At 44.1% G+C, this 27149-nt stretch overlaps 2 protein-coding genes across 2 annotated transcripts in view; one reads left to right on the plus strand and one right to left on the minus strand.

Moving 5' to 3' along the window:
• Positions 1–5054, plus strand: part of opn8b (opsin 8, group member b) — a gene marked incomplete at both ends in the record, with an annotated part of 7417 nt that extends 2363 nt beyond the window's left edge. The window contains 2 exons of the mRNA XM_080524346.1: positions 2926–3236; positions 4698–5054. Of these exons, the coding sequence (XP_080380472.1) occupies positions 2926–3236; positions 4698–5054 (668 nt within the window). The remainder of the gene's footprint in view (positions 1–2925; positions 3237–4697) is intronic.
• Positions 5055–12360: 7306 nt separating this feature from the next.
• Positions 12361–27149, minus strand: part of mmut (methylmalonyl CoA mutase) — a 37140-nt gene continuing 22351 nt past the window's right edge. The window contains exons 10-13 of the mRNA XM_080549522.1: positions 22272–22403; positions 21728–21875; positions 18287–18454; positions 12361–13399 (exon numbers count right to left, since the gene is read on the minus strand). Coding sequence (XP_080405648.1) covers positions 13271–13399; positions 18287–18454; positions 21728–21875; positions 22272–22403 — 577 coding nt within the window. The 3' untranslated portion in view covers positions 12361–13270. The remainder of the gene's footprint in view (positions 13400–18286; positions 18455–21727; positions 21876–22271; positions 22404–27149) is intronic.

A 27149-nucleotide genomic window follows, 5' to 3' on the forward strand; every position in this document is an offset into this window, starting at 1 on the left:
TGAGGAAATGGTCTGTTTTCTAAGGCTTTTCTAAGGCTTTTGAAAGCTTTCTTTAGTTAGATGGTTGTATAGGAGAGATATGAATGAATGAATGAATGAATGAATGGTCTTTATTGTCATTGCTATACATTAGTACAGGTACCAAACAACGACATTTAGGAGGGGTGGCTCCCCTGGTGTTAGGAAAGAAAAAAAAACACAAGAAGGGAAGGAGCTGGTTTACATAAATAAAGGCTATGTACACTATCCACTATACTATACTGTACAGATAGACGACTAGGGTTGTCATATTGCACATAGTGTTATTGCACATTCATTTAAAGTGTCGCAGTTTGCAGTTTGAAATGTACATATTTGTGCCTCAGCACTACACCTGATTTTTTCAGTCCAGCAGCTGCCATCAATCCGTCCAGACTGTCCAGGGCCCAGAACCTAGGTCTTTGCTGTGTTCAGGGCCTGGATGAAGCTGTTCTTCAGTCTGTTTGTCCTTGCGGCCATGGTCCTGTGGAGGTGTCTATAGGTGTCTATTGATAAGGTTACCTGAGGAGAGCATGGGATAAGCATATAATGAAACCTCTCCAGTCTCCACCTTACATCAGATTGAGTAGACATCTGGACCTGAATGATGTAACAAATTGTTGCTCAAATTGTTGCTGTGAACATTTCAAACCTGCAAACTGCGACACTTTAAATGAATGTGCAATAACACTATGTGCAATATGACAACCCTCGGGTACATAAGGTTCAGAGATAGGAAATGTTAGAATAGGTATAGCATAGCATAGAGTACAGCACAGTGTTTTATTTGTATAGTATAGTATAGTGGAGAGTGTACATAGCCTTTATTTATGTAAACCAGCTCTTTTCCCTTCTTGTTTTTAGTTTTTTTCCTAGCACCAGGGGAGCCCCCCCTCCCAAATGTCGTTGTATGGTACCTGTACTATATCAATGACAATAAAGACCATTCATTCATTCATTCATGTTTAGTCATAGTGACATAAGGAAGATGGAGTTCTGGGTTTGACAATGTACAGTAGTACAAGGCAGGGAAAATAGCAGCACTTGGCAAGATGAGAGCCTTTTTTGGATATAACGCATAATAAACCTGTGCATAAACAAACAGATTTATGTCATTAACATAACCTGGTTAGAACCTGGTTAAAAACATTTAAAAAATGGAAGAGGTTCTTGTGGGCCTATCCTATTACTATCATAATTAGGGATGCACCGAATTTAAAATTCTTGGCCGAAGCCAAAGCCGAATTTAAGGAAACATTTGGCTGAATACCGAATATGTAGTTTTTCATTTATTTTTGTACCATTGCATAAATTAAATACATTTTCCTTTTTATTCATGCTTTTCAAAGAAAAACATGGTGAAAACTTTTATTGATCACTTTTGAACATTCCACAGACATTAGGCTATACCAATAAAGCACAATAACTGAAAATAAATAAATAAGAACAGCATTGTACTGTTTGATCGTGTCATCAAAAAACGTCTACTCAGGGGTTTTCCTAGCACAAAATGAGGTATTATGACAGAGAAAGTTTGTTAGTCCTTGTTAATGACAGTAGTACCACTACCATGTCAGTCCAAAACCTATTGTTGACTGTCTGATCAATAGAACTCTTCTATGATGATCATTTTGATCATTTTGCAAATAATACATTAAAAGTAGCACTGACTAACTCTAGTATAGGCTCAACTTGTCATTCTGGATAATGAAACAGCAAGCACTGGTTCCCTGTTTTGCCTTTACGTGCAAAGCTATTTCGCTAGTAAACACGAAAGCTAAGCTTATTTGCAGTACAGCGCCACCAGGGTTAGGGTTAAATAGCGTACCCGCCACCATGTCGGCGCAATGCCGCAATTGCAGTTAGAAATTACATAAATCCACCGAGTACAACGCTTGTAGAAAAAACGACCATTAGAGTTTTGTCGAGAGCTGGAGGTGGCAAGAAATATGACGGCTGCTTCATAATTCTCTATGCAGGAAAAACTCTGCTACTATTCTGCGGTAAACATTCGGTCTTTTCACACATTTGGTCGAATACCGAATGTAATTTTTTGCTACTATTCGGCCGAATACATTCGGTGGCCGAACCTTCGGTGCATCCCATATATAACACACTAATTTAAAACAATAAATAGTTATTACTATATAACATAATTTACAGTACCTTCACAGTATATCATAGACATGAAGAATGTTTTGCCCTTGAATAATGAATAGTCCATAGATCCATCCATAACAGTGGAGGCTCCTCCATAGAGGTGGAGGAGGCCTGGCCTCCCCAATAATTTGAGAGAAGAGAGAGAGATTTAAAAAAGCAATAATTATATTTATTTTATTTAACAAAAAACATATTTTTATTTTTTTTATATTAATATTATTTCCGTTTTATTCATAAATCTGAATTTTTCCATGGCTAAAACCCAATATTGCAATTGTAAAGCACCTACAGGCCAAAATCCCTATCCGTTTGCCTGCCCCAGGAAAGTGGTTTCTCATAGAAGTCAATGTAATGCAATTGTTTTCATGGCAATAATGTGATTGGCCAAATCACTGAAAATGGGTGGGCAACGGAGGCCTGGCCTCACCATGCATTGAGTCCAGGGCTGAAAGATTGACATTTTGTTCGTCCAATCACATGAAGCCATTTTGAGAATTCGCCAGTCACTTCAGTCAAAGAAACACTCGCCATAGTGGCCATAAAATCTCGCGATAAAATGACCTCGGAAGTCGGCGAGATTCTGGCGCGATTTATACATCGAATAGGTAGACAACATTTAGGATTTATTTAACAGTTTTATTTTGAAGCGAGCAAGCGGAAAAAAATTAGCCTCCTCAATTCTGGAAGTCACCAGCCTCCACTGATCCATAATCTCCTTGCCATGTCTTCCCTCATGTTTTTCCCCAGGGGAGAAGATTAATCGGAAGAATGTGATGCTGCTGTGCCTGTGTGCCTGGCTATACGCTCTGTTTTGGTCCATCCTCCCCCTCCTGGGTTGGGGCAAGTATGGGCCTGAGCCCTTTGGCCTGTCCTGCACACTGGCCTGGGCCGACATGAAGGGACAGTTCTCTTTCGTCATCTCCATGTTCTCCTTTAACCTGGTCATGCCCTCCATCATCATCATCTTCTGCTACTTCGGCTTGACTATCAAGCTCTACGTAATCAAGTCCAAAAACAGGATCCCCAAAGTCATCAAGATGCACCGCAGGCTCATGATAGTGAGTGGTTTTACTTCACTTCCTGTGCAAGGCTAAGCATATTAAACAGTGTTCATAATGTACAACTATTACAGTGTTTTGGTAAAAAATAAAATAATAGGGTGCCATTTGGACTTCATAACTTCTGAAAAATAAATTGTTGATTTATCTGTATTTTAATGTTCTATTACAGTATATAAAGGACATATCTAACTTGCTGAAAAACATAGTGGTCGAGCTCAGGCACCTAAATTGTATTTTATTTAGAATACACTCTGTTAGTTGAATAGGGCTAACAGAGTGGACACTAACTAAGGGTGGACATTTTGAGTTAAAGTTAGCCTTTAGCTTGCCTGCGTTAGCATAATGCCTAGCATGACCATGAATACTTGATGAGGAATCTAATTTGCACTAAACACTTTTTTGAATTTATTCAATTTGATTGATCTCCTCAATATTTAGGCCTAACAGGGTGGACACGTTATGGTCAACCACATTAAACTCACTTGATAAAAACATCAAAATCAGATGGTAAAAGAGGTAGAAAATCACACAGCTTACCACATTTGAATTTCCCTCCACTGATGTGATGTCACCTCATGAGAGTGATGTGATTGAGAAATATGTTTTGTTTTTTAAAGGGACATTAACACTCAACAGGGTGGACAGTGACCGCAGGGACAAACATACCACCTTAATTTTTTGTACAAAATTAATTTTGGGGGGATAACAACTATATTTGATTCAATAGATATTGCTCAGAAAAATTAAATAATAATAACATATTTGGAAATGTATATGTTTTTATTACCGTAGTTATTTTTTAGATTGAAGTTGAATGAACAACACTGGGGACATGGCAAAATCCCATTTACATCTTTAACCAAAGCTTTTGAAATGTAAAAAACAACAACTTAGAAGCCCATATCATTGTATTCATAATAAATAACAATTGACTATACATGAAAAAACGAATGGAATTAGTATTTGTCCAAATGTAGACAAAATACAACATGATTTGTACTGGGGACGGAAAAGGCACCCTATTAAAAAATTACCCTTTTACCTTTATACAACATGCTCAAGCACTGTAAATGGCATCATTCCTCTTACCCATAACTTGCCCACATACATGAATCTGATAATTAAGTTGTTCCATCACACATACTTCCATATTGTGTTGTTACATAGACAAAGGAATAATGGAAAATGTATATACAAGGGAATGGCAACAGCTCCCTACTCAATGAAAAGCTTGACAAATCTATAATTGAGTTTAGAAATGCTATTTTGTTGTTGAATTATAAAAAAAAGAAGGTATTTTATCAATTCATGATAATGGGAACAAGGTTATACATTATTGTATTGATTGCTTGAGATTTGTGTGCATTCCCTTTTTAGGTTTTCACTCTCTGCCTTATCTGATGCTAAATAACACATCATAATCCCTGTCTGACTCTCTCTCTCCATGCTCCGTTGCAGATCGCCATTCTGATTAGCACAGGCTTCATTGGCTGCTGGTCACCCTACGGGATAGTGAGTCTGTGGTATGCTTTTCACGGCAGTCAGGACATCCGTCCTGAGGTCAGCATCCTGCCCTGCCTGTTCGCCAAGAGCTCCACTGTCTACAACCCTTTTATCTACTACGCCTTCAGCAAGACCTTCCAGAGGGAGGTGAAGGGGCTATGTGGCGTCTCCATTCCCTGCCACACCATGGAGAGCAAAAAGACCTCATGTGATGGCAAAAGGGCCATTGAGATGACCAGCAAGGTCGCTACGTGTGACGGGATGGGCAGGGATGCCAATAACACCCAGTCGTCCTCTGGCCAGGGTCGATAGACACCTGTGTGTGCCTAGACAGAAAATTAAAACATTACAGTTGCCCTCTAACAGGGGAGGCCTGGCCCTGCCAAACATAATCTTTTACAACTGGGCGTGCCATGCTCGTTTCCTATGGGAATGGTTACATGCCCATTTCGAATCCAAGCCCTGTTTAGACACATGGTCCTCTCTACCTTCCTCATTATGGAGCCTGGTCATGGGAGATAGGAAGAAGTTACCTAAGGATATCAAGAATAATCCGATTATATACAACACAATCAGAGTGTGGCAGGAAGTGTGTAAATATGTAGGTAGAGGAAACTGCACCTCGTTCTTGACTCCTGTCATAAGGAATCTGGATTTCCCCCCAGGTCTACCCCCCAATATTTTTGACTTATGGCATGACGGTGGGGCACGTGTGATTGGAGACTTATACCGTGATAGGGCACTGATGACTTTCCAACAACTACAGTCACAATTCAGTATCCCTAGAGAACACTTTTATGGTTTCCTTCAGGTGCGCCACTTTGTTAGATCTAAAAGTTTACCTCCTCCTGATTCAATAATGTACAGTACAATGACGTAGAGAGGTTCCTTATTGACCGAAAAGGTATCACTCATTTTATTTCAGCCTTCTATGCGCTATTATATTCGATCAGCCCAGGTGATATTACAAGCATCTCACAGAAATGGGAGAGAGATTTTGGTACTGAGTATATTGAAGATGATTGGCAGGAGGCCATTAGGGTGTTTAGATCTACATTTACATGTAATAGACTGAGAGAGACACAGTATAAAGTACTACACCGTCTACATATAACTCCCTACATACTAAACAAGATGGACCGCCAGGTCTCCCCCCTGTGTAATAAATGTCAAAGAGAGATTGGAACATATTACCATTATTTTTGGTAATTAATGTAAATTAGTTAAAAGATTTTGGGGCACAATTTCCCAGGAGCTGAGCAGCATCTTTCGGGTAAAGATTAAGAGAGACCCAGGCCTTTACATTCTTCGCCTCCCCTCAAAGGAGGTAACTCTAACTCGTTTACAGTTCAAACTATGTGACAAATTACTATTATTGGCCAGAAAATGTATTTTGATTAATTGGATCAAGGATAAGCCACCTACTGCAACATTATGGTACAGGGAGATGTTCAGGGTTCTCCCTCATGAAAGAATTGGTGCGGTTCTGAGGGGTAATGAGAGGTCCTTTACTGAAATGTGGTCTCCTGTACTCGACTACCTACCTGGAGAATTAACTCAACTACTGCTGAAAGGCCAATATTCATTACAGTGGTCACAGCCACCTTGAATAGACTCATAAGTGTCTTTCTCTTATATTTTGTGGCTTAAATATTACTGTTTTAGTCTTTTATTTCAGGGATAGGGGCGGTCAACCAGGAGTTTATTTTTATTTTTTATATTGACAATGGATGGATGGCAATTATTATGATTTATTTATTTTTATTGGATGTTTACTATTTGATTTGTATTTGTCTCTCTCTTTGTATTACTGATATGATGGGGAAAATGTCTAGCCTAATTCTTGTCTATGTTGAAAAAGTTTGTTTAAAAAAAAAGAAAAAGAAAACATTTAAATGTATGTAATTAAGAGAGGGAGGGAGGGGGGGTTATTTGATTTTCATGTTTAGAAAAGAAAAACACGAAAGAGTCATCTGTGATATTTGTGTACTCTTTGAATAAAAACGTTGTTTAAAAAAAAAAGAGACGCCTGTGTGTGTTTAATCGCGTGAGAGACAGAGACACACGTGGCAGAGACATTATGGAATATGAGAGCAGACATACTGTAATAATCATTTGAATTGATTAGATGTACTTTTTTTTTAAAATTTATTGTAGAGAAACTGTACAGGGGGATAGTGGGGATGAAAGGTCTTTATGAGAGTCCTGAAGAGATGGGTCTTCAATCTACGGTGGAAGATAGGTAGTGACTCTGATGGTAGAGGTGGGGAGCCCGGCCAGGAGTGCATTGCAGTAGTCAAAGCGGGAGATCACAAGTGTCTGGACCAAGAGTTGCACTGCTTCTCTGGTGAGGAATGAACGTATCCTCCTGATGTTGTAGAGGAAGAATCTACAGGACGGTGCTGCTGTGATGTTCGCCGCACAGGATAACTGGTTATTAAGGAACATCCCAAGGTTCTTGGCTGTCTGGGAGGGTTCTCTACTGTGACGGAGAAGTCTTGGAGAGGGCATGGATTCCCAGGGAGGAAGAGCAGCTCAGTCTTGTTAAGGTTGAGCTTGAGGTGGTGGACTGACATCCAAGTGACATCCAAGTAGACCTCTGCAGCTCATCCAGAATGCTGCTGCCCGGCTGGTATTCAACCTCCCCAAATACTCGCATGTCACCCCTCTCCTTCGCACCCTGCACTGGCTCCCGATAGCAGCTCGCATCAGATTCAAGACCCTGGTGCTTGCATACCAGGCAGCTAAAGGGACAGCCCCTGCCTACCTGAAGGAAATGGTAACCCCCCAAACCCCTGCCCGCTCACTCCGCTCCTCCACCTCGGCTGGCCGACTGGCCCCACCTCCTCTACACAGCAGTCGGGCTGCCCGATCACGTCTCTTCACAACACTGGCTCCCCGCTGGTGGAACGAGCTCCCAACGGCTGTCAGAACGGCAGAGTCACTACCCATCTTCCGTCGTAGACTGAAGACCCATCTCTTCAGGTTACATCTTAACTGCTCCTACTGAGACATCTTCTGACCCTCACCACTACGTCTCCTAAAGACACCCGCTTTCCCCTCTACTGTGTCCCTAAGAACTTCTATTGCCACTCTTGTACTGTTTCTCAGTTTCTCCAGCAATAAAAAAAAAAAAAAAAAAAAAAAACATTTTTTAGTAGAAGGCGATAATAGGGAGAAGGTTTTTCCTTCTATCAGAGCTAGAGTACGCTTCCTGCAACGAATGGTGGACTGCTGATTCACATGCTTAGTATTCAAATGTATTGATTGTTTGCTTTGGAATAAGGCGTCTGCTAAATGCCAAAAATGTAAATGTAAATGTAAAATGTAAAGTAGAAATGTCTGCAAGACACGCAGAAACATGTGTCACCACTTGTGAGTCACAGCAGGGGGAAAGAGAGAAAGAGTTGAGTGTCATCTGCGTAGCAGTGGTAGGAGAAACCATGTGAGGAAATCGGTGAGGGTCAAGGAGGTTGAAGTGAGACAGTTGCTTAGAGACAGGGTCTTCAAGGGTAGATAAGAAGGAGTGAAAGGATACCAGTCTGTTGTTATAGACAGCAGATGGGAGTGAGGAAAATGTGGAGAACGGAAAATGTGGAGAACCTTGGATAAGAAAAAATGACAGTTTGCAGACAATAAGGCAATAGGCATAATACCAGATAAAGGTGACAATATTAAGGTAAGACAGGATACACTAGTGGTACAACTAGTATCAGTTGCTAATTTCTCCAGTTTCTGTGCATACGCATGGGTCCCAGTGTGCATACGCATGGGTCCCAGTGTGCGTACACATGGGTTCCAGTGTGCGTGGAGGTAGTTTTTTGAAATAGTTTTTTTATAAATCCCAAAATTTGCATTAAAGTTGCATACACACGTTTTTCTGCGTATGCAAGCTTTATAAATGAGGCCCCTGGTCAGTTGAGCATGGTGGGTATTACATTGGAATGGTTGCGAGGGGAGGTGTAGCATTGATGTGTGCAGAATTCACATTGAGATATAATTTATATAATAATACAAGATGTAGGTAGCGGTCAATACAATCGTATTGAGTAGTGAAAAAATAATCAAATAGAATAAAAATACTTAGTAGTTTGGCCTTCCTCCTCGATGGACTCGGTGTGTGCAACATAGCCAGCAGGGTCATATTTGATACATTTACTAATGATTGAATTTAAAAAGAGCACATTTGCACTACTGGATCATTCTGAGGTTTTGACATTTCCTGAGTGAAGTGGAGTGAACAGAAAGGGAGGTTTAAAATGGAACTCCCTCGATCTCATTCCCTTCCCATGCAAAGCTATAATTGTATAACTTTCTTAGCTATACAAATTGCAAAGACATCTATTTCAAGCTACAGTACTGTTTTACCCCAAATGAACCTATTTGATTTGGGGTCAAATAGTTAACCTCAACACTTGACATTGGATTGGTGGCAAATGTTTAGTTGGTTGGTTTGTTTTGTTCTGACACCAAAAACCTAAGCCAAAACTAAAACATATCTACTCCTTTGATGGTATGTTAATCCTTCACCTTTCTGTTGTATCTGTTTGGTTGCTTTTGTTTGTCTTCATTTACTGTACAGTTTCCTGTAACGCACATTGTAATGCACCTGTGTAATAAGTGACTATATAAATAAAGTTGTATATGACTTGCTGTTGACGGCAAACCCTTCTTCTCTTAAATGCCCATGTTTTTTTTTTCTTCACTTTTATAATTTGTTGGACCAATCTCAGCATTTGCAGGGTGCCAGTAAATTACAAATATGGCTGTGTAATCTTTGACGCTTTCGGGAACGGCTTGTTTCAGAGAATGGAACAACAGAACGGCTTGTTTCAGAGAATGGAACAACAGAACGGCTTGTTTCAGAGAATGGAACAACAGAAATGTGAGTTAGGATTCATATACAGGTGCTAAAATCTAAAAAACATTGAATATCATGGAAAAGTTCATTATTTTCCGTAATTTAATTCAAAAAGTGAAACTTTCATATACCGGTATTCTAGATTCATTACGCAATGTAAAATATTTCAAGCCTTTTTTGTTTTAATGTTGATGATTATGGATTACAGCTCATGAAAATCAAAAATCCAGTATCTCAAAATATTAGAATATTACATAAGACCAATCAAAAAAAGGATTTATAATACAGAAATGTCGACCTTCTGAAAAGTATGTTCATTTAAGCACTCAATACTTGGTCTGGGCTCCTTTTCAGAATCAGAATCGGAATCAGAATTGCTTTTATTACATCGATGTACGGATACAAGGAGTAAAATTCTTGGGTTCAGGTTCTTGGGTACAGGCATTGCAGTAGAAATACAAAATCAATCAATCAATAATAGAATAAGCAGGATATAAAAAACAATCAATAAGAATAAGCATGATATAGACAACAATCAACAATGGCTGCAGGCCTATATACAGTAGCATCAGAGCGTCAATTTTGCCCCGAGCCTACGTTACTGTTTCCCGTACCAGGCAGTGATGCAACCTGTCAGGATGCTCTCTGTTGTTCCTCTGAAGAAGGCCCACAGTATATTGGGCCCATACACCAATCTTTTTCAGCCTCCTGAGATGAAAGAGGCAGCATTGTGCTTTTTTCACCACTTGGTTGGTGTGTTCATCCCAGGTGAGGTTGTCGGTGATGTGGACCCCCTGGAACTTTATGCTGTCAACCTCTCTATAGCAGACCCGTTGATGGTGATGGGGTCTTGTGCCTGCTTCTTTTTCCTGAAGTTCACCACCAGCTCTTTGGTCTTGTCGGCTTTGAGAGCGAGGTTATTGGCCTGGCTGTACTGAACCAGGCGGTCAATCTCATTTCTGTAGGCCGTCTCGTCGGCGTCAGTAATCAGGCCGATCACTCTTGTGTCAACCGCAAACCTGATTACCATGTTGGAGCTGTGGGTGGCCACGCAGTCGAGGGTGTACTGGGAGTAGAGGAGAGGGCTCAGAACACAGCCTTGGGGGGCACCTGTGCTGATGGTCAGGGGGGCGGAGGTCTTGGAGCCCATTCTCACCACCTGTTTTCTGTCCGTCAGGAAGTCTAGGATCCAGTTGCATAGGCTGGGGTTGATGTCTAGGTCCCTGAGCTTGTTGTAGAGTATAGAGGGGATTATTGTGTTGTATGTCGAGCTGTAGTGTACAAACAGTATTCTCACATGTGTTCCTCTTGTCAAGGTGTGTGAGGGCTGTGTGTAATGCTGTGGCAATGGCGTCATCTGTCAATCTGTTGCTTCGATAGGCAAATTGGCAAATCTAACTTTTGGTAGATTGGAGGGGCTGTATAGTGTAAGTGGCAAGTTAAGGAGGCATCTACAGAGAGTTGTTAATTGCTTCGTTGCCAACTAATTCATTGGAAATGGTTAATTAATTGGAAATCAAAGCTAGTGAGATGGGTTGACTTGGACAAGCTTTAGGGCAGGGGTGCTCACACTTTTTGGAACCAAGATCTACTTTTCAAGTAGCCAGTCTGCCAAGATCTACCAGTCTAGTTTCAACATCGCAAACGTACATGCACGTACTACAAACACACACACACACACACACACACACATTTGCCAGTCTGCATAGGGAGCCATAGCACAAACCCTCCCTCTCTCTCCCCCTCTCTCTCTCACTCTCTTACACACACACACACACACACACACACACACACACTCACTTTCTCTCACTCACACACTGACAGCCAGTCTGCAGTACCATAGCCAACTACTGATCCAACAAACAGAAAAGTAAACCAGATACAAAACAGGTAGTTCCCTAGTTTGAAAGGAGGAAATAAATGCATTTCTCTACCTTAGTGGGAGACCTGGCACTGGGAGGAGGCAGCTAGTTTCTAATAGTCAGGGCTGTAGGAGCTGGTTGCAAGGTGTCATCAGCCACTGTGGATCTGTCATCGAAAAGGCAATCTGCAGCCTCGAGAAACTTTTTTCACAATTTCGCCGTCTTTGAATGACTTCTTGTGTTTAACAAGAACGTGACTGACGCGATAAGAAGCTATCGTTGCAGCCGTACGTTTTCGCTCTTTTGCCACATTTCCCTTCTTCGAAATAGCCATCGTAGATTTGCTGATCAGACAGACGCATTTCCAATATCACATCGTGTAAAAAAGTCCTCCTCCCATTCTGGATGGAAGTTATACGTTATTGGTTTCTTACTTGGTCCAGCTTCCCCACTCATTTGTATAGCCTTTATTTAGTATTATATAGTAAATAGTAGAAATTGGAAGGCTAACTAGGTAATTAGTCTCGCCGGTATTTTGTATTTTGTAGTTGGTGCTGTTGACTGCGCATGCGTGGTGAACCGTGTGTTAGGTGTAGGTGAAAAGATCAGATCTCAGACTGGCTTACCTGTACGTCAATCAAGTGGCAAAAGCCATAGTGAGAATGGATGATAGGCGAACTTTTTTTTTCGTTTTCGTTTTTTTTTTTTTCAATGCCATGCGATCTACCCATACTACCTTTGCGATCGACCGGTCGATCATATTGGGCACCCCTACTTTAGGGTAATGTGACATTCACAGGAGCTTACACTATCACAGTAAGACATTATTCTAGCAGTTCTTGTTTGAAGCTGTTAAAACCAGGCAAAAAGAAAGAGAAATTTAACATTTGTCTTTATTCATTCCCAGTGTCCCTGAAACACAGGTCAGAATCCACAACAATACACTGATCCCCCCATAATGAGTTTGTTGATGTTGAGAGCAGAAATGGGAGCTTATGCAAGGCTAGGGTCCAGCTCACATATCTCATCTCCATTCCAATAAGCCCAAACATGTGATTTTAATAGGATTGACATCATACAAAAGAGTCTACAGAAGGCAAAGTCTGCATTTCACTAAATGCATGATGTAGCAATAACCCACTATGTATTAAGTCTATGATGTCTAATCTGTTCCGCATGCATCAATATCTACCCTGCACAGCTTGAGCCAGATATTGACATGAGATCAGAGAGACTCAATTCTTGTTGCACAATACAGTACATGTTTTAGGTCTAGTTAGGATTTGACCAATATTGTGTCTTACACAAGTAATTACAATTTATTTCGGGGCGAAACAAGGTGTTTTACTATGGGCATTTCAGATGTCATAACTTCATGCCGAACAAAGTAGAAAATAGGTTTCGCTTCTTGAAACTGAAACAAAAACATGAAACTATCCCAAATGACTATAATTCATCTTATTGACACGGACATTAATCAATTAGTAATGAAAAAAAGTATTGTTAATGTTACAGATCATATTGATCACAAACATCAACTTTTGAGGCATAGAAAACCTTATGTTGTTACACAAAATGAATTATGCCATAATTCATGAATTGATTTTTATCACAACAGAAATACCCTGAGTATTTTGGTGATAAGATCTGGACCAATTCAAAACAGTCATTAGGAATAATTCTCAATCTTATGGTTCTTGCCTAACATTCTCCGCAGACATCATCACACTCTGACATCCGCAGATTTCCCAACATCTGTGTAGACACAAACCAATAGCATATATTTTTGGGTTTTTGGCAAATGTTTACATGGCCTGCCGGATGTTCTCCAGACTTTTCTCGATACTGTCGATAACCTCCACTGCTGCTTGGGGGATTCTGGTTCCTGGGCCAAAGATGCAGCAGACGCCACTCTGGTACAGGAACTCATAGTCCTGTACAGAAAAGAAATCTTTAGAAAAGTTCTATTCATATTTAACAGAATATAAACTATGGCCTACTTTCTAAGCTGAAGAAAAGCCCTAAAGCAAAAATATGTACAGTAGGCTACCAGTCAAAAGTTTGGACACACTTTTCCCATCAATGGGAAAGTGTGTCCAAACTTTTGACTGGTACTGTACAGATCTGGTAAATAGGCTTTTATTGTCATCAAAATAGGCTATTACATTTACTGTACAACACTGGCCACAATAAAGCAACAGAAACATAAATAAAATAAAAAGTGCAGAACGTCTAATGATACGTCTAATGATACACATTAACATGGCTGTGAAGGGTCTTGGGCAAGAATATTGTTGTGATTCGTATTCCTAGGAATACGTATTTGTTATTTGGTATTTGTTATTACACAGTCAGTGCAACAATGTTATTACCATGGTTCTCACAGGACAGACATTGCCTGATGCTGTGTGCTAATGGGTCTGGTGAGAGGGGTGGAGGGTCAATTCCCACCTACACTGCTTTAACTTGTTATGATTCACTCCCACTAGAAGCTGCCCTTACATCCACAATGACTGAATAAGGTTGTAATGGTATCCAACACGTAGTACTGACAGTAATCACAGAACACAACACAGAAGGATAGAAGGACAGAAGGATAGAAGGACAGAAGGACAGAAGGACAGAAGGAGAGAAGGATAGAAGGGCAGAAGGTCAGAGGGATAAAAGGACAGAGGAACAGAAAGACAGAGGGATAGATGGATAGAAGGACAGAGTGATAGAAGGACAGAGGGACAGAAGGACAGAGGGACAGAAAGACAGAGGGATAGAAGGACAGAGGGACAGAAAGACAGAGGGATAGGACAGAGGGACAGAAAGACAGAGGGATAGAAAGACAGAGGGATAGAAGGACAGAGGGACAGAGGGACAGAAGGACAGAAAGACAGAAGGACAGAGGGACAGAGGGACAGAAGGACAGAAAGACAGAGGGATAGAAAGACAGAGGGATAGAAGGACAGAGGGACAGAAGGACAGAGGGATAGAAGGACAGAGGGATAGGACAGAGGGACAGAGGGACAGAAGGACAGAGGGATAGAAGGACAGAGGGACAGAAGGACAGAAGGACAGAAAGACAGAGGGACAGAAGGACAGAGGGACAGAAGGACAGAAGGACAGAAAGACAGAGGGATAGAAAGACAGGGGGATAGAAAGACAGGGGGACAGAAGGACAGGGGGACAGAAGGACAGAGGGATAGAAAGACAGAGGGACAGAAGGACAGAGGGATAGAAAGACAGAGGGATAGAAGGACAGGGGGACAGAAGGACAGGGGGACAGAAGGACAGAGGGACAGAAAGACAGAGGGATAGAAGGACAGAGGGACAGAAAGACAGAGGGATAGAAAGACAGAGGGATAGAAGGACAGAGGGATAGAAGGACAGAGGGACAGAAGGACAGAAAGACAGAGGGACAGAAGGACAGAGGGACAGAAGGCCAGAGGGACAGAAGGACAGAAAGACAGAGGGACAGAAAGACAGAGGGACAGAAGGACAGAGGGATATAAAGACAGAGGGACAGAAGGACAGAGGGACAGAAGGACAGAAAGACAGAGGGACAGAAAGACAGAGCGATAGAGGGACAGAGGGACAGAAGGACAGAGGGACAGAAGGACAGAGGGACAGAAGGACAGAAAGACAGAGGGATAGAAAGACAGAGGGATAGAAGGACAGAGGGACAGAAGGACAGAAAGACAGAGGGACAGAAGGACAGAGGGATAGAAGGACAGAGGGACAGAAGGACAGAGTGATAGAAGGACAGAGTGATAGAAGGACAGAGGGATAGAAAGACAGAGGGATAGAAAGACAGAGGGACAGAAATATAGAAGGACAGAGGGATAGGACAGAGGGACAGAAGGACAGAGGGATAGAAAGACAGAGGGATAGAAAGACAGGGGACAGAAGGACAGGGGGACAGAAGGACAGGGGGACAGAAGGACAGAGGGACAGAAAGACAGAGGGATAGAAGGACAGAGGGACAGAAAGACAGAGGGATAGAAGGACAGAGGGACAGAAGGACAGAAAGACAGAGGGACAGAAAGACAGAGGGACAGAAGGACAGAGGGATAGAAAGACAGAGTGATAGAAAGACAGAGGGACAGAAGGACAGAGGGATAGAAGGACAGAGGGACAGAAGGACAGGGGGACAGAAGGACAGGGGGACAGAGGGACAGAAAGACAGAGGGATAGAAGGACACAGGGACAGAAAGACAGAGGGATAGAAGGACAGAGGGATAGAAGGACAGAGGGACAGAACGACAGAAAGACAGAGGGACAGAAAGACAGAGGGACAGAAGGACAGAGGGATAGAAAGACAGAGGGATAGAAGGACAGAGGGACAGAAGGACAGAGGGACAGAAGGGCAGAGGGACAGAAGGACAGAAAGACAGAGGGATAGAAAGACAGAGGGATAGAAGGACAGAGGGACAGAAAGACAGAGGGACAGAAGGACAGAGGGATAGAAAGACAGAGGGATAGAAGGACAGAGGGATAGAAGGACAGAGCGATAGAGGGACAGAGCGATAGAGGGACAGAAGGACAGAGGGACAGAAGGACAGAGGGACAGAAGGACAGAAAGACAGAGGGATAGAAAGACAGAGGGATAGAAGGACAGAGGGACAGAAGGACAGAAAGACAGAGGGATAGAAAGACAGGGGGACAGAAGGACAGAGGGATAGAAGGACAGAGGGACAGAAGGACAGAGTGATAGAAGGACAGAGTGATAGAAGGACAGAGGGATAGAAAGACAGAGGGACAGAAATATAGAAGGACAGAGGGATAGGACAGAGGGACAGAGGGACAGAAGGACAGAGGGATAGAAAGACAGGGGGACAGAAGGACAGAAGGACAGAGGGATAGAAAGACAGAGGGAGAGAAAGACAGGGGGACAGAAGGACAGAGGGATAGAAGGACAGAGGGATAGGACAGAGGGACAGAGGGACAGAAGGACAGAGGGACAGAAGGACAGAGGGACAGAAAGACAGGGGGACAGAAGGACAGAAAGACAGAGGGATAGAAGGACAGAGGGACAGAAAGACAGAGGGACAGAGGGACAGAAGGACAGAGGGATAGAAGGACAGAGGGACAGAGGGACAGAAAGACAGAGGGACAGAAGGACAGAGGGATAGAAGGACAGAGGGATAGAAGGACAGAGGGACAGAGGGACAGAAGGACAGAGGGACAGAAGGACAGAGGGACAGAAGGACAGAGGGACAGAAGGACAGAGGGACAGAAGGACAGAAGGACAGAAGGACAGAGGGATAGAAGGACAGAGGGATAGAAGGACAGAGGGACAGAAGGACAGAGGGACAGAAAGACAGAGGGATAGAAGGACAGAGGGATAGAAGGACAGAGGGACAGAAAGACAGAGGGATAGGACAGAGGGACAGAGGGACAGAAGGACAGAGGGATAGAAGGACAGAGGGATAGAAAGACAGAGGGATAGAAAGACACAGGGATAGAAGGACAGAGGGATAGAAAGACAGAGGGATAGAAAGACAGAGGGATAGAAAGACAGGGGGACAGAAGGACAGGGGGACAGAAGGACAGGGGGACAGAAGGACAGAGGGACAGAAAGACACAGGGATAGAAGGACAGAGGGATAGAAAGACAGAGGGATAGAAAGACAGGGGGACAGAAGGACAGGGGGACAGAAAGACAGAGGGATAGAAGGGACAGATATAAAAATAAATTTACTCACAGTGTCAAATGACCCCCCCATGGCTGTTAGGGTTAATAATGTATTATACACTGTAGCTTCTATGAATACCAACTTTGTATATTATGAAAGCCCTGCAAGCCTCTTCAATTAACAAGCTAATGAAATTCTCTCTTATCTCTCTCTCTCTTCAAATGTTCAGCCTGATGCGCTCTGGAGTGAGGTACAGGAGCATAAAGGCTAGAACAAACAGGCTGTCCAACAGTTTCTACCCATGGACCATCAGAACACTGAACAATAGACATAAGACATGTTCATAAATGTTTATCTTATATGTGTATATGTCTGTGAATATGTGAATATGTTTTCTGTTTTTTTGCACCTTCGGAAGAGCCACTACAATTTCATTGTATAGGCAACTGTACTACGACAATAAAGTCTATTCTATTCTATTCTATTCTATTCTATTCTTACATACAGTTGAGTGATGCCTCATCAGCTCTTATAGATGTAGCTAGTTTCTCTTAACAGATACAGGTAGCTGTGTAATCTTTGATAGTCCCTTGCTCACACAACTCCCACAACTCAGTCCAATTACAACACATTTGTCCAATTAGGTTAATAATGCAATACATTGCTATACTAGCCCTTGATTAAAAACATATTTGAGAAAGAGAGGGAGCATTTGTAATCGTTGAAGTAGGCCTACAGTATCTTTCATCAACTGTGATTCATAAGAGAACACTTTTTTATTTATTAAATAATTAATTATAAAACTCTACCTACCACTGTTGCCTCATATTGAAGACAGTGGTTAGCCCCAGGCTAGTAATCTGAAGATGGTCACTTGAGTTGCCACTGGTGATCATTAATTAAAAATAACGCAGCACAAATGACATACTGTAAGATAAGCCGGACACAAGGGAGGGCTTGAAAGGCCGCACATCACTGAATCCGATTTTGATGTTGTAATGAGAGTCTAAACCTATCATTTGGATTTATTACAAAGATAGATTTGGCAAGTCTTTTTTTGTCCAGTTTACAATTCTTACGCAGGGATTACTGGGAAGTGAAGGCCCTAGGTGTAATAGTTTACATGACAAAGAGACAGTGTGCGTGTGTGTGAGCGAGCGAGGCTGCGAACAAGTGAGCGGAAGAGACAGCAGGTTACCTGTGGTGGTATAACTCCTCCGCAGATGACCAGGATGTCGGGTCTGTTGAGGCTCCTCAGCTCCTTGATGAGCTCTGGGACCAGGGTTTTGTGTCCGGCGGCGAGCGTGCTGACACCCACACAGTGCACATCGGCATCTACAGCCTGCTGGGCCACCTCCAGGGGAGTCTAAAGAGGAAACCAGGCGGGAACAGGGAAGAATAATCTCTGTGAAACAGAAACCTCATTCACACTTATGAGCTTTCCCATTAAATTCCATGGAATGTACCTGGTAAGGGGCATGTGTGAATGGAAATTCAAGGGAAAGCTGAAAGCTGAATCCCATGTTCATAGAGTTCACCGCTCAATGGAAAAGTGCCATTACAGTGCCTTTCATAAGTATTGGAAAGAGGAAGCATTTTGTCTTCTTTTAGCTCTATACTCCAACAGTTTGGATTTGAAATCAAATAATGTCTATGGGGTAATAGTAAATAATAGTACAGATTCTCAGCTTTAGTTCAATGTTTTTTTTTAAATTGGGTTCACCACACATTTTTAAACATACTTCCCTTATTTCAGTAAGTATTGGAAAAAAGAATATAATGTCCAAATAAAGTACTCGTGTTGAGCATTTAGTCAACAATCCATTGCATGTAATAACTGCCTGAAGTCTGTGACCCAAAAAAACAAACATTTTAGCTGATTAAAATATATCTGATCCTAGATCAGCGCTATAATGGATGTTGACTAAAAGTGCACCTAAATCCACGCCCATCTCTCTCTAACCGCTGATCCAAAATCTGATTAATGACATTAAACATTCAGTTGACGACGTGACACAAGGGCTACTCCTGATTGGTCTAAATGTGAACCGGCATGAGAACCGTGCAGACTCAACCATCCCTGCTCAGCAGTCTTACCTGCCGAAATGCTCGGGCGCCTGTGTTTTCTCCTCGCAAATATGAATGAATGAATGAATGAATGGTCTTTATTGTCATTGCTATAGTACAGGTACCAAACAATGACATTTGGGAGGGGTGGCTCCCCTGGTGCTAGGAAAGAAAAAAAAAACTAAAAAAACAAGAAGGGAAAGGAGCTGGTTTACATAAATAAAGGCTATGTACACTATCCACTATACTATACTGTACAGATAAAACACTGTGCTGTACTCTATGCTATGCTATACCTATTCTAACATTTCCTATTTCTCTGCAACCTTATGTACCGTAGGGTTGTCATATTGCACATAGTGTTATTGCACATTCATTTAAAGTGTCGCAGTTTGCAGGCTTGAAATTTACACATTTGTGCCTCAGCACTACACCTGATTTTTCAATCCAGCAGCTGCCATCAATCCGTCGGGCTAAAAGTCACCGGTAGTACCATCTAAAAGATACAAAAAGCTGATCTAGCTAGCTAGGTGCACAAATAAGATATCACGTTAAATAACTTCGAAAAATTAAACGAAAACAGCGACGGATGGATGGATTTTTCAAGAAAAAAGATGTCCCAGACACTTCAAACATTGCTGAAGCTAGCAGTGGCTATGAGCGATCCGAAACTGCATGGCTGGCAAAGGAGCTAGGTGGTGGATCAGCTAACAACGTTTATGGCGGGGTACCACCACCACCAGCTACAACTACAGCGGGAGAGCCATCAGCATCGGCTAGCTGTGTTGGTGTATCAGCAGACATTAGCAAGTCAAAAAACGATGTTGACAAAAAATGATTCTTATGTGCCGTCACTTTAGCAACGACAGTATTGGCAGGGAAAAAAGAAGGGGAGTCGATTTTTTTATTGACAACGGAATTACATGCTGGAAAAACATGCAGCTAAAATTCAGGGAACATTTGGACAATAAGAGACACACGGGAGAAGTACGGGAAAACAGGGCTCATGTGGGTGTCATCAAAGGTAAGAGTTTGTTTTCTTTAACTCAGCTGTTTACCGAATGCTCCATCTGACTGTGATTTTACTTGTGTAATGTGGTGGGTTGACATAATTCACGCACGGAACTATGGGTGGGGAGTATTGTTCCGTCCGCAGTTGAGTGCGTAGTACCCAAGTTGTTTAGTCAGTTCTATTTACTGCTTGAGTGTGTTGTTGACAATCGTTCATGTCCTTCATTAAACGTTTAGCTTTGTCATTTGATACGCCGCCTACGACTCCCGTCTCTCGGCACTACAGTAAACAGTTAATCAGTAACATTAGCCGCTTTTGTGCTCATGTAGGCCTACTTCGTATTATATTATAGCTGATGATCTTTGTGTGTGTGTGTATGTGACTGTCAGTCACAAGTTTATATTCTGTATATTCTTTTTTATTTTATTTTGCCATCCTCCCTCTAGTTTTGGTTGAAATTAGGTTGTTGTTTTGAGCGCGCGTGCACGGACAGGGCTATCCGCCACTAATGTAAAAATTCCTGGAGGAAACACTGGGTATGTTCTCTGGTGATGCTCTGCCAGACCTGTACTGTAACCATGGTGATGCTCTGCCAGGCCTGTACTGCAGCTATCTTCAATAGGGTTGTTTTTAGGTCTTTTTGCTTAAAGATGAAATGCACTGTATCTGTATCAGCACATATTCCATTGATAATGCACTGAAGATGTGCGTCAGCCTCGCATTCCGAAATGATCAGTGAAAATCTGTGTAATTAGGTTTTTCCAGAGCAAAATATATACATGTAGTGGCTTTGGAAATATTCAGATCCTTTCACTTTTTCCACATTTTTTTATGTTATAGAAAACGTACCGAACCGTGACTTCAAAACTGCGGTACGTACCAAAACTAAATCTTTGTGTACCGTTACACCCCTAGTGTGTGTGTGTGTGTGTGTGTGTGTGTGTGTGTGTGTGTGTGTGTGTGTTTGTGGGCATATAGTCTAAAACCCCCTAGGTGGATCAATAGGGAGGTGGAGAAAACCTCCTCGGTGTGACTCATTAAGGCTCAAGTAGGTATTCCACAACACACACAGAGAAGGGAAAAGTCACTTAAATATTTGATAAAAGCATTTGCTAATGATCTGTTCAGCACACTCAGGAATGGCTAACACTCTGGTGAATCAAAGAATGTAAGGATAGGATTAGTGTTTCATTCCTTCATTGCGACCTAATCACCTGTGACTGCTAATTGGCATGATTCTCTCCTCTCCTCTCCTCTCCTCTCCTCTCCTCTCTTCTCCACTAACAGTTGATGAGTCGTGAGCTTTCTGGTGCATAATTGCTGCCATGACAATTCGAGTGGGTACATTACCATACAATGTGAGCACTTTCAGTGTGTAGAAAGGCACTATATTAATGCAATTAATGGATTAATTATTATTTTAACTATTTAAAACCAAGGTCAATACAGAGATAATTATTATCACATCACCATTGTCATCCATGTGAAATGTCTAAATGAATGAGACTTAAAGGCGGTGATAGAATCGCAGATCTGCACTTCTCACTCTGTTTATCTCACCTGGAACAGTGGTCCGATGTCAACATCGAATCCCAGATCAGCAAACCCTGTGGCGATGACCTTGGCACCCCTGTCGTGGCCGTCCTGCCCCATCTTGGCCACCAGCAGACGAGGGTTCCTCCCCTCATGCTTCTTAAACTCCACAACCCTGGAGACATGGGCCAGGAACAACCTTAGGTTCTACTGTAACAGAAACGTGTCAAGAATTCTTGCACAATGGCACAGGTGTATGGAGCCAGCCACGTTTCTTTGTGATGTTCCCTGTGAAGAAAAAGCGCTACACGAATGAAAAGCATTATCCCTAACACAGCCACAACAAAACAAGACATAACTGATAGCCATGCTTGCCAGTAAAAAAAACACCCGAGCACAAACAGAGAGATCAAGAGAAGCTTCACAGCCTTTCCCCAATCGCTGCTAAAGCATGCAAATCATCCTTGGTGTGTGACTCCCAGGGGGGTAATACTGAGCTATCCACTGTCTATGTTAGGGAATAGGTCGGATGTTGAAAATATCAATCACAGACAGTTCTTCTTCCTCTTACCGGTTGTGGGTGAGGGCAATCTCCTCGTTCTCTCCGAACTCACTGCGGTAGGCCCCACTAACCATCCTCGTGCTGGCTTTGTGTTCCCCAAACACAGTCTTCATGGCATCTGTGATCTCCCCTACAGAACACCTGGGCAATACAAAACTAAAAGGTTTTCTTGGAGTTCATCATGCAACACATTAATAGTAAGGGCATTTTACCAGATATTTGACCAATCTGCGAAGTAAATCGTTACCAAGAAATTTCTTCACCAATGTGTTTCTAAAGGTGTGTAATAACATGTCCTAAAAGGTTGAAATTCAACTCCTGTGGGAAACCTCATAAAAAAACTGCTCAAAGTTGGGGTACCGATAACCGATTTTCGAAAATTCGAAAATGCTTAAATTGGACTTTTGAGGGGTCAAACTAGGCATTTTTCATGATTCTGAGTTGATTGCAAGCATTTATTCAATGCTTCCACCTCTACTACCACCTCTACTACCACCTCCACTACCACCTCTACTACCACCTCCACTACCACCTCCACTACCACCTCCACTACCACCTCTACTACCACCTCTACTACCACCTCCACTACCACCTCTACTACCACCTCTACTACCACCTCCACTACCACCTCCACTACCACCTCCACTACCACCTCTACTACCACCTCCACTACCACCTCCACTACCACCTCTACTATCACCCCCACTACCACCTCTACTACCACCTCCATTGTCACCCCCACTACCACCTCCACTACCACCTCTACTACCACCTCTACTACCACCTCCACTACCACCTCTACTACCACCTCTACTACCACCTCCACTACCTACCACCTCCACTACCACCTCCACTACCACCTCCACTACCTACCACCTCCACTACCACCCCCACTACCACCTCCACTACCACCTCCACTACCACCTCTATTACCACCTCTACTACCACCTCCATTGTCACCCCCACTACCACCTCCACTACCACCTCCACTACCACCTCTACTACCACCTCCACTACCTACCACCTCCACTACCACCTCCACTACCACCTCCACTACCTACCACCTCCACTACCACCCCCACTACCACCTCCACTACCACCTCCACTACCACCTCTATTACCACCTCTACTACCACCTCCATTGTCACCCCCACTACCACCTCCACTACCACCTCCACTACCACCTCTACTACCACCTCCACTACCACCTCTACTACCACCTCTACTACCACCTCTACTACCACCTCCACTACCTACCATCTCCACTAACACGCCCACTACCACCTTCACTAACTACCACCTCCACTACCACCTCCACTACCACCTCTACTACCACCTCCACTACCACCTCCACTACCACCTCCACTACCTACCACCTCCACTACCACCCCCACTACCACCTTCACTAACTACCACCTCCACTACCACCTCCACTACCACCTCTACTACCACCTCCACTACCACCTCTACTACCACCTCTACTACCACCTCCACTACCACCTCCACTACCACCTCCACTACCACCTCCACTACCTACCACCTCCACTACCACCCCCACTACCACCTTCACTAACTACCACCTCCACTACCACCTCCACTACCACCTCTACTACCACCTCCACTACCACCTCCACTACCACCTCTACTACCACCTCCACTACCACCTCCACTACCACCCCCACTACCACCCCCACTACCACCTCCACTACCACCTCTACTACCACCTCCACTACCACCTCTACTACCACCTCCACTACCTCCTCTACTACCACCTCTACTACCACCTCCACTACCACCTCTACTACCACCTCCACTACCACCTCTACTACCACCTCTACTACCACCTCTACTACCACCTCCACTACCACCTCTACTACCACCTCCACTACCACCTCTACTACCCCCTCCACTACCACCCCCACTACCACCTCTACTACCACCTCCACTACCACCCCCACTACCACCTCTACTACCACCTCTACTACCACCTCCACTACCACCTCTACTACCACCTCTACTACCACCTCCACTACCACCTCTACTACCACCTCTACTACCACCTCCACTACCACCTCTACTACCTCCTCTACTACCACCTCTACTACCACCTCCACTACCACCTTCACTACCACCTCTACTACCACCTCCACTACCACCTCTACTACCACCTCTACTACCACCTCTACTACCACCTTCACTACCACCTCTACTACCACCTTCACTACCACCTCTACTACCACCTTCACTACCACCTCCACTACCACCTCCACTACCACCTCTACTACCACCTTCACTACCACCTCTACTACCACCTTCACTACCACCTCCACTACCACCTCTACTACCACCTTCACTACCACCTCTACTACCACCTCCACTACCACCTCTACTACCACCTCCACTACCTACCATCTCTACTACCACCTCCACTACCACCTCCACTACCACCTCTATTACCACCTCCACTACCACCTCTACTACCACCTCTACTACCACCTCTACTACCACCTCCACTACCACCTCCACTACCACCTCTATTACCACCTCCACTACCACCTCTACTACCACCTCTACTACCACCTCTACTACCACCTCTACTACCTACCACCTCTACTACCACCTCTACTACCACCTCTACTACCACCTCTACTACCACCTCCACTACCACCTCCACTACCACCTCTACTACCACCTTCACTACCACCTCTACTACCACCTCCACTACCACCTCTACTACCACCTCTACTACCACCTCCACTACCACCTCTACTACCACCTCCACTACCACCTCTACTACCACCTCTACTACCACCTCCACTACCACCTCCACTACCACCTCTACTACCACCTCCACTACCACCTCCACTACCACCTTCACTACCACCTCTACTACCACCTCCACTACCACCTCTACTACCACCTTCACTACCACCTCTACTACCACCTTCACTACCACCTCTACTACCACCTCTACTACCACCTCTACTACCACCTTCACTACCACCTCCACTACCACCTCTACTACCACCTCCACTACCACCTCTACTACCACCTTCACTACCACCTCTACTACCACCTTCACTACCACCTCTACTACCACCTCCACTACCACCTCTACTACCACCTTCACTACCACCTCTACTACCACCTCCACTACCACCCCCACTACCACCTCTACTACCACCTCTACTACCACCTTCACTACCACCTCTACTACCACCTTCACTACCACCTCTACTACCACCTCTACTACCACCTCTACTACCACCTTCACTACCACCTCCACTACCACCTCTACTACCACCTCTACTACCACCTCCACTACCACCTCTACTACCACCTCTACTACCACCTCTACTACCACCTCCACTACCACCTCCACTACCACCTCTACTACCACCTCCACTACCACCTCTACTACCACCTCTACTACCACCTCCACTACCACCTCTACTACCACCTCCACTACCACCTCTACTACCACCTCCACTACCACCTCCACTACCACCTCCACTACCACCTCTACTACCACCTCTACTACCACCTCCACTACCACCTCCACTACCACCTCTACTACCACCTCCACTACCACCTCCACTACCACCTCTACTACCACCTCCACTACCACCTCTACTACCACCTCTACTACCACCTCCACTACCACCTCTACTACCACCTCCACTACCACCTCTACTACCACCTCCACTACCACCTCCACTACCACCTCCACTACCACCTCTACTACCACCTCTACTACCACCTCCACTACCACCTCCACTACCACCTCTACTACCACCTCCACTACCACCTCTACTACCACCTCCACTACCACCTCTACTACCACCTCCACTACCACCTCTACTACCACCCCCACTACCACCTCTACTACCACCTCCACTACCACCTCTACTACCACCTCTACTACCACCTCCACTACCACCTCTACTACCACCTCCACTACCACCTCTACTACCACCTCCACTACCACCTCTACTACCACCTCCACTACCACCTCTACTACCTAACACCTCCACTACCACCTCCACTACCACCTCCACCTCCACTACCACCTCTACTACCACCTCTACTACCACCTCCACTACCACCTCCACTACCACCTCTATTACCACCTCCACTACCACCTCCACTACCACCTCTACTACCACCTCCACTACCACCTCTACTACCACCTCCACTACCACCTCTACTACCACCTCCACTACCACCTCTACTACCACCCCCACTACCACCTCTACTACCACCTCCACTACCACCTCTACTACCACCTCTACTACCACCTCCACTACCACCTCTACTACCACCTCCACTACCACCTCTACTACCACCTCCACTACCACCTCTACTACCACCTCCACTACCACCTCCACTACCACCTCCACTACCACCTCTACTACCACCTCCACTACCACCTCTACTACCACCTCCACTACCACCTCCACTACCACCTCCACTACCACCTCTACTACCACCTCCACTACCACCTCTACTACCACCTCCACTACCACCTCCACTACCACCTCCACTACCACCTCTATTACCACCTCCACTACCACCTCCATTATCACCCCCACTACCACCTCTACTACCACCTCCACTACCTACCATCTCCACTAACACGCCCACTACCACCTCCACTACCACCTCCACTACCTACCATCTCTACTACCACCTCCACTACCACCTCCACTACCACCTCTATTACCACCTCCACTACCACCTCTACTACCACCTCTACTACCACCTCTACTACCACCTCCACTACCACCTCTACTACCACCTCTACTACCACCTCTACTACCACCTTCACTACCACCTCTACTACCACCTCCACTACCACCCCCACTACCACCTCTACTACCACCTCTA

Source organism: Nansenia antarctica (assembly GCF_963989245.1).
Source record: "Nansenia antarctica genome assembly, chromosome: 1".
Lineage (NCBI taxonomy): Eukaryota > Metazoa > Chordata > Actinopteri > Argentiniformes > Microstomatidae > Nansenia > Nansenia antarctica.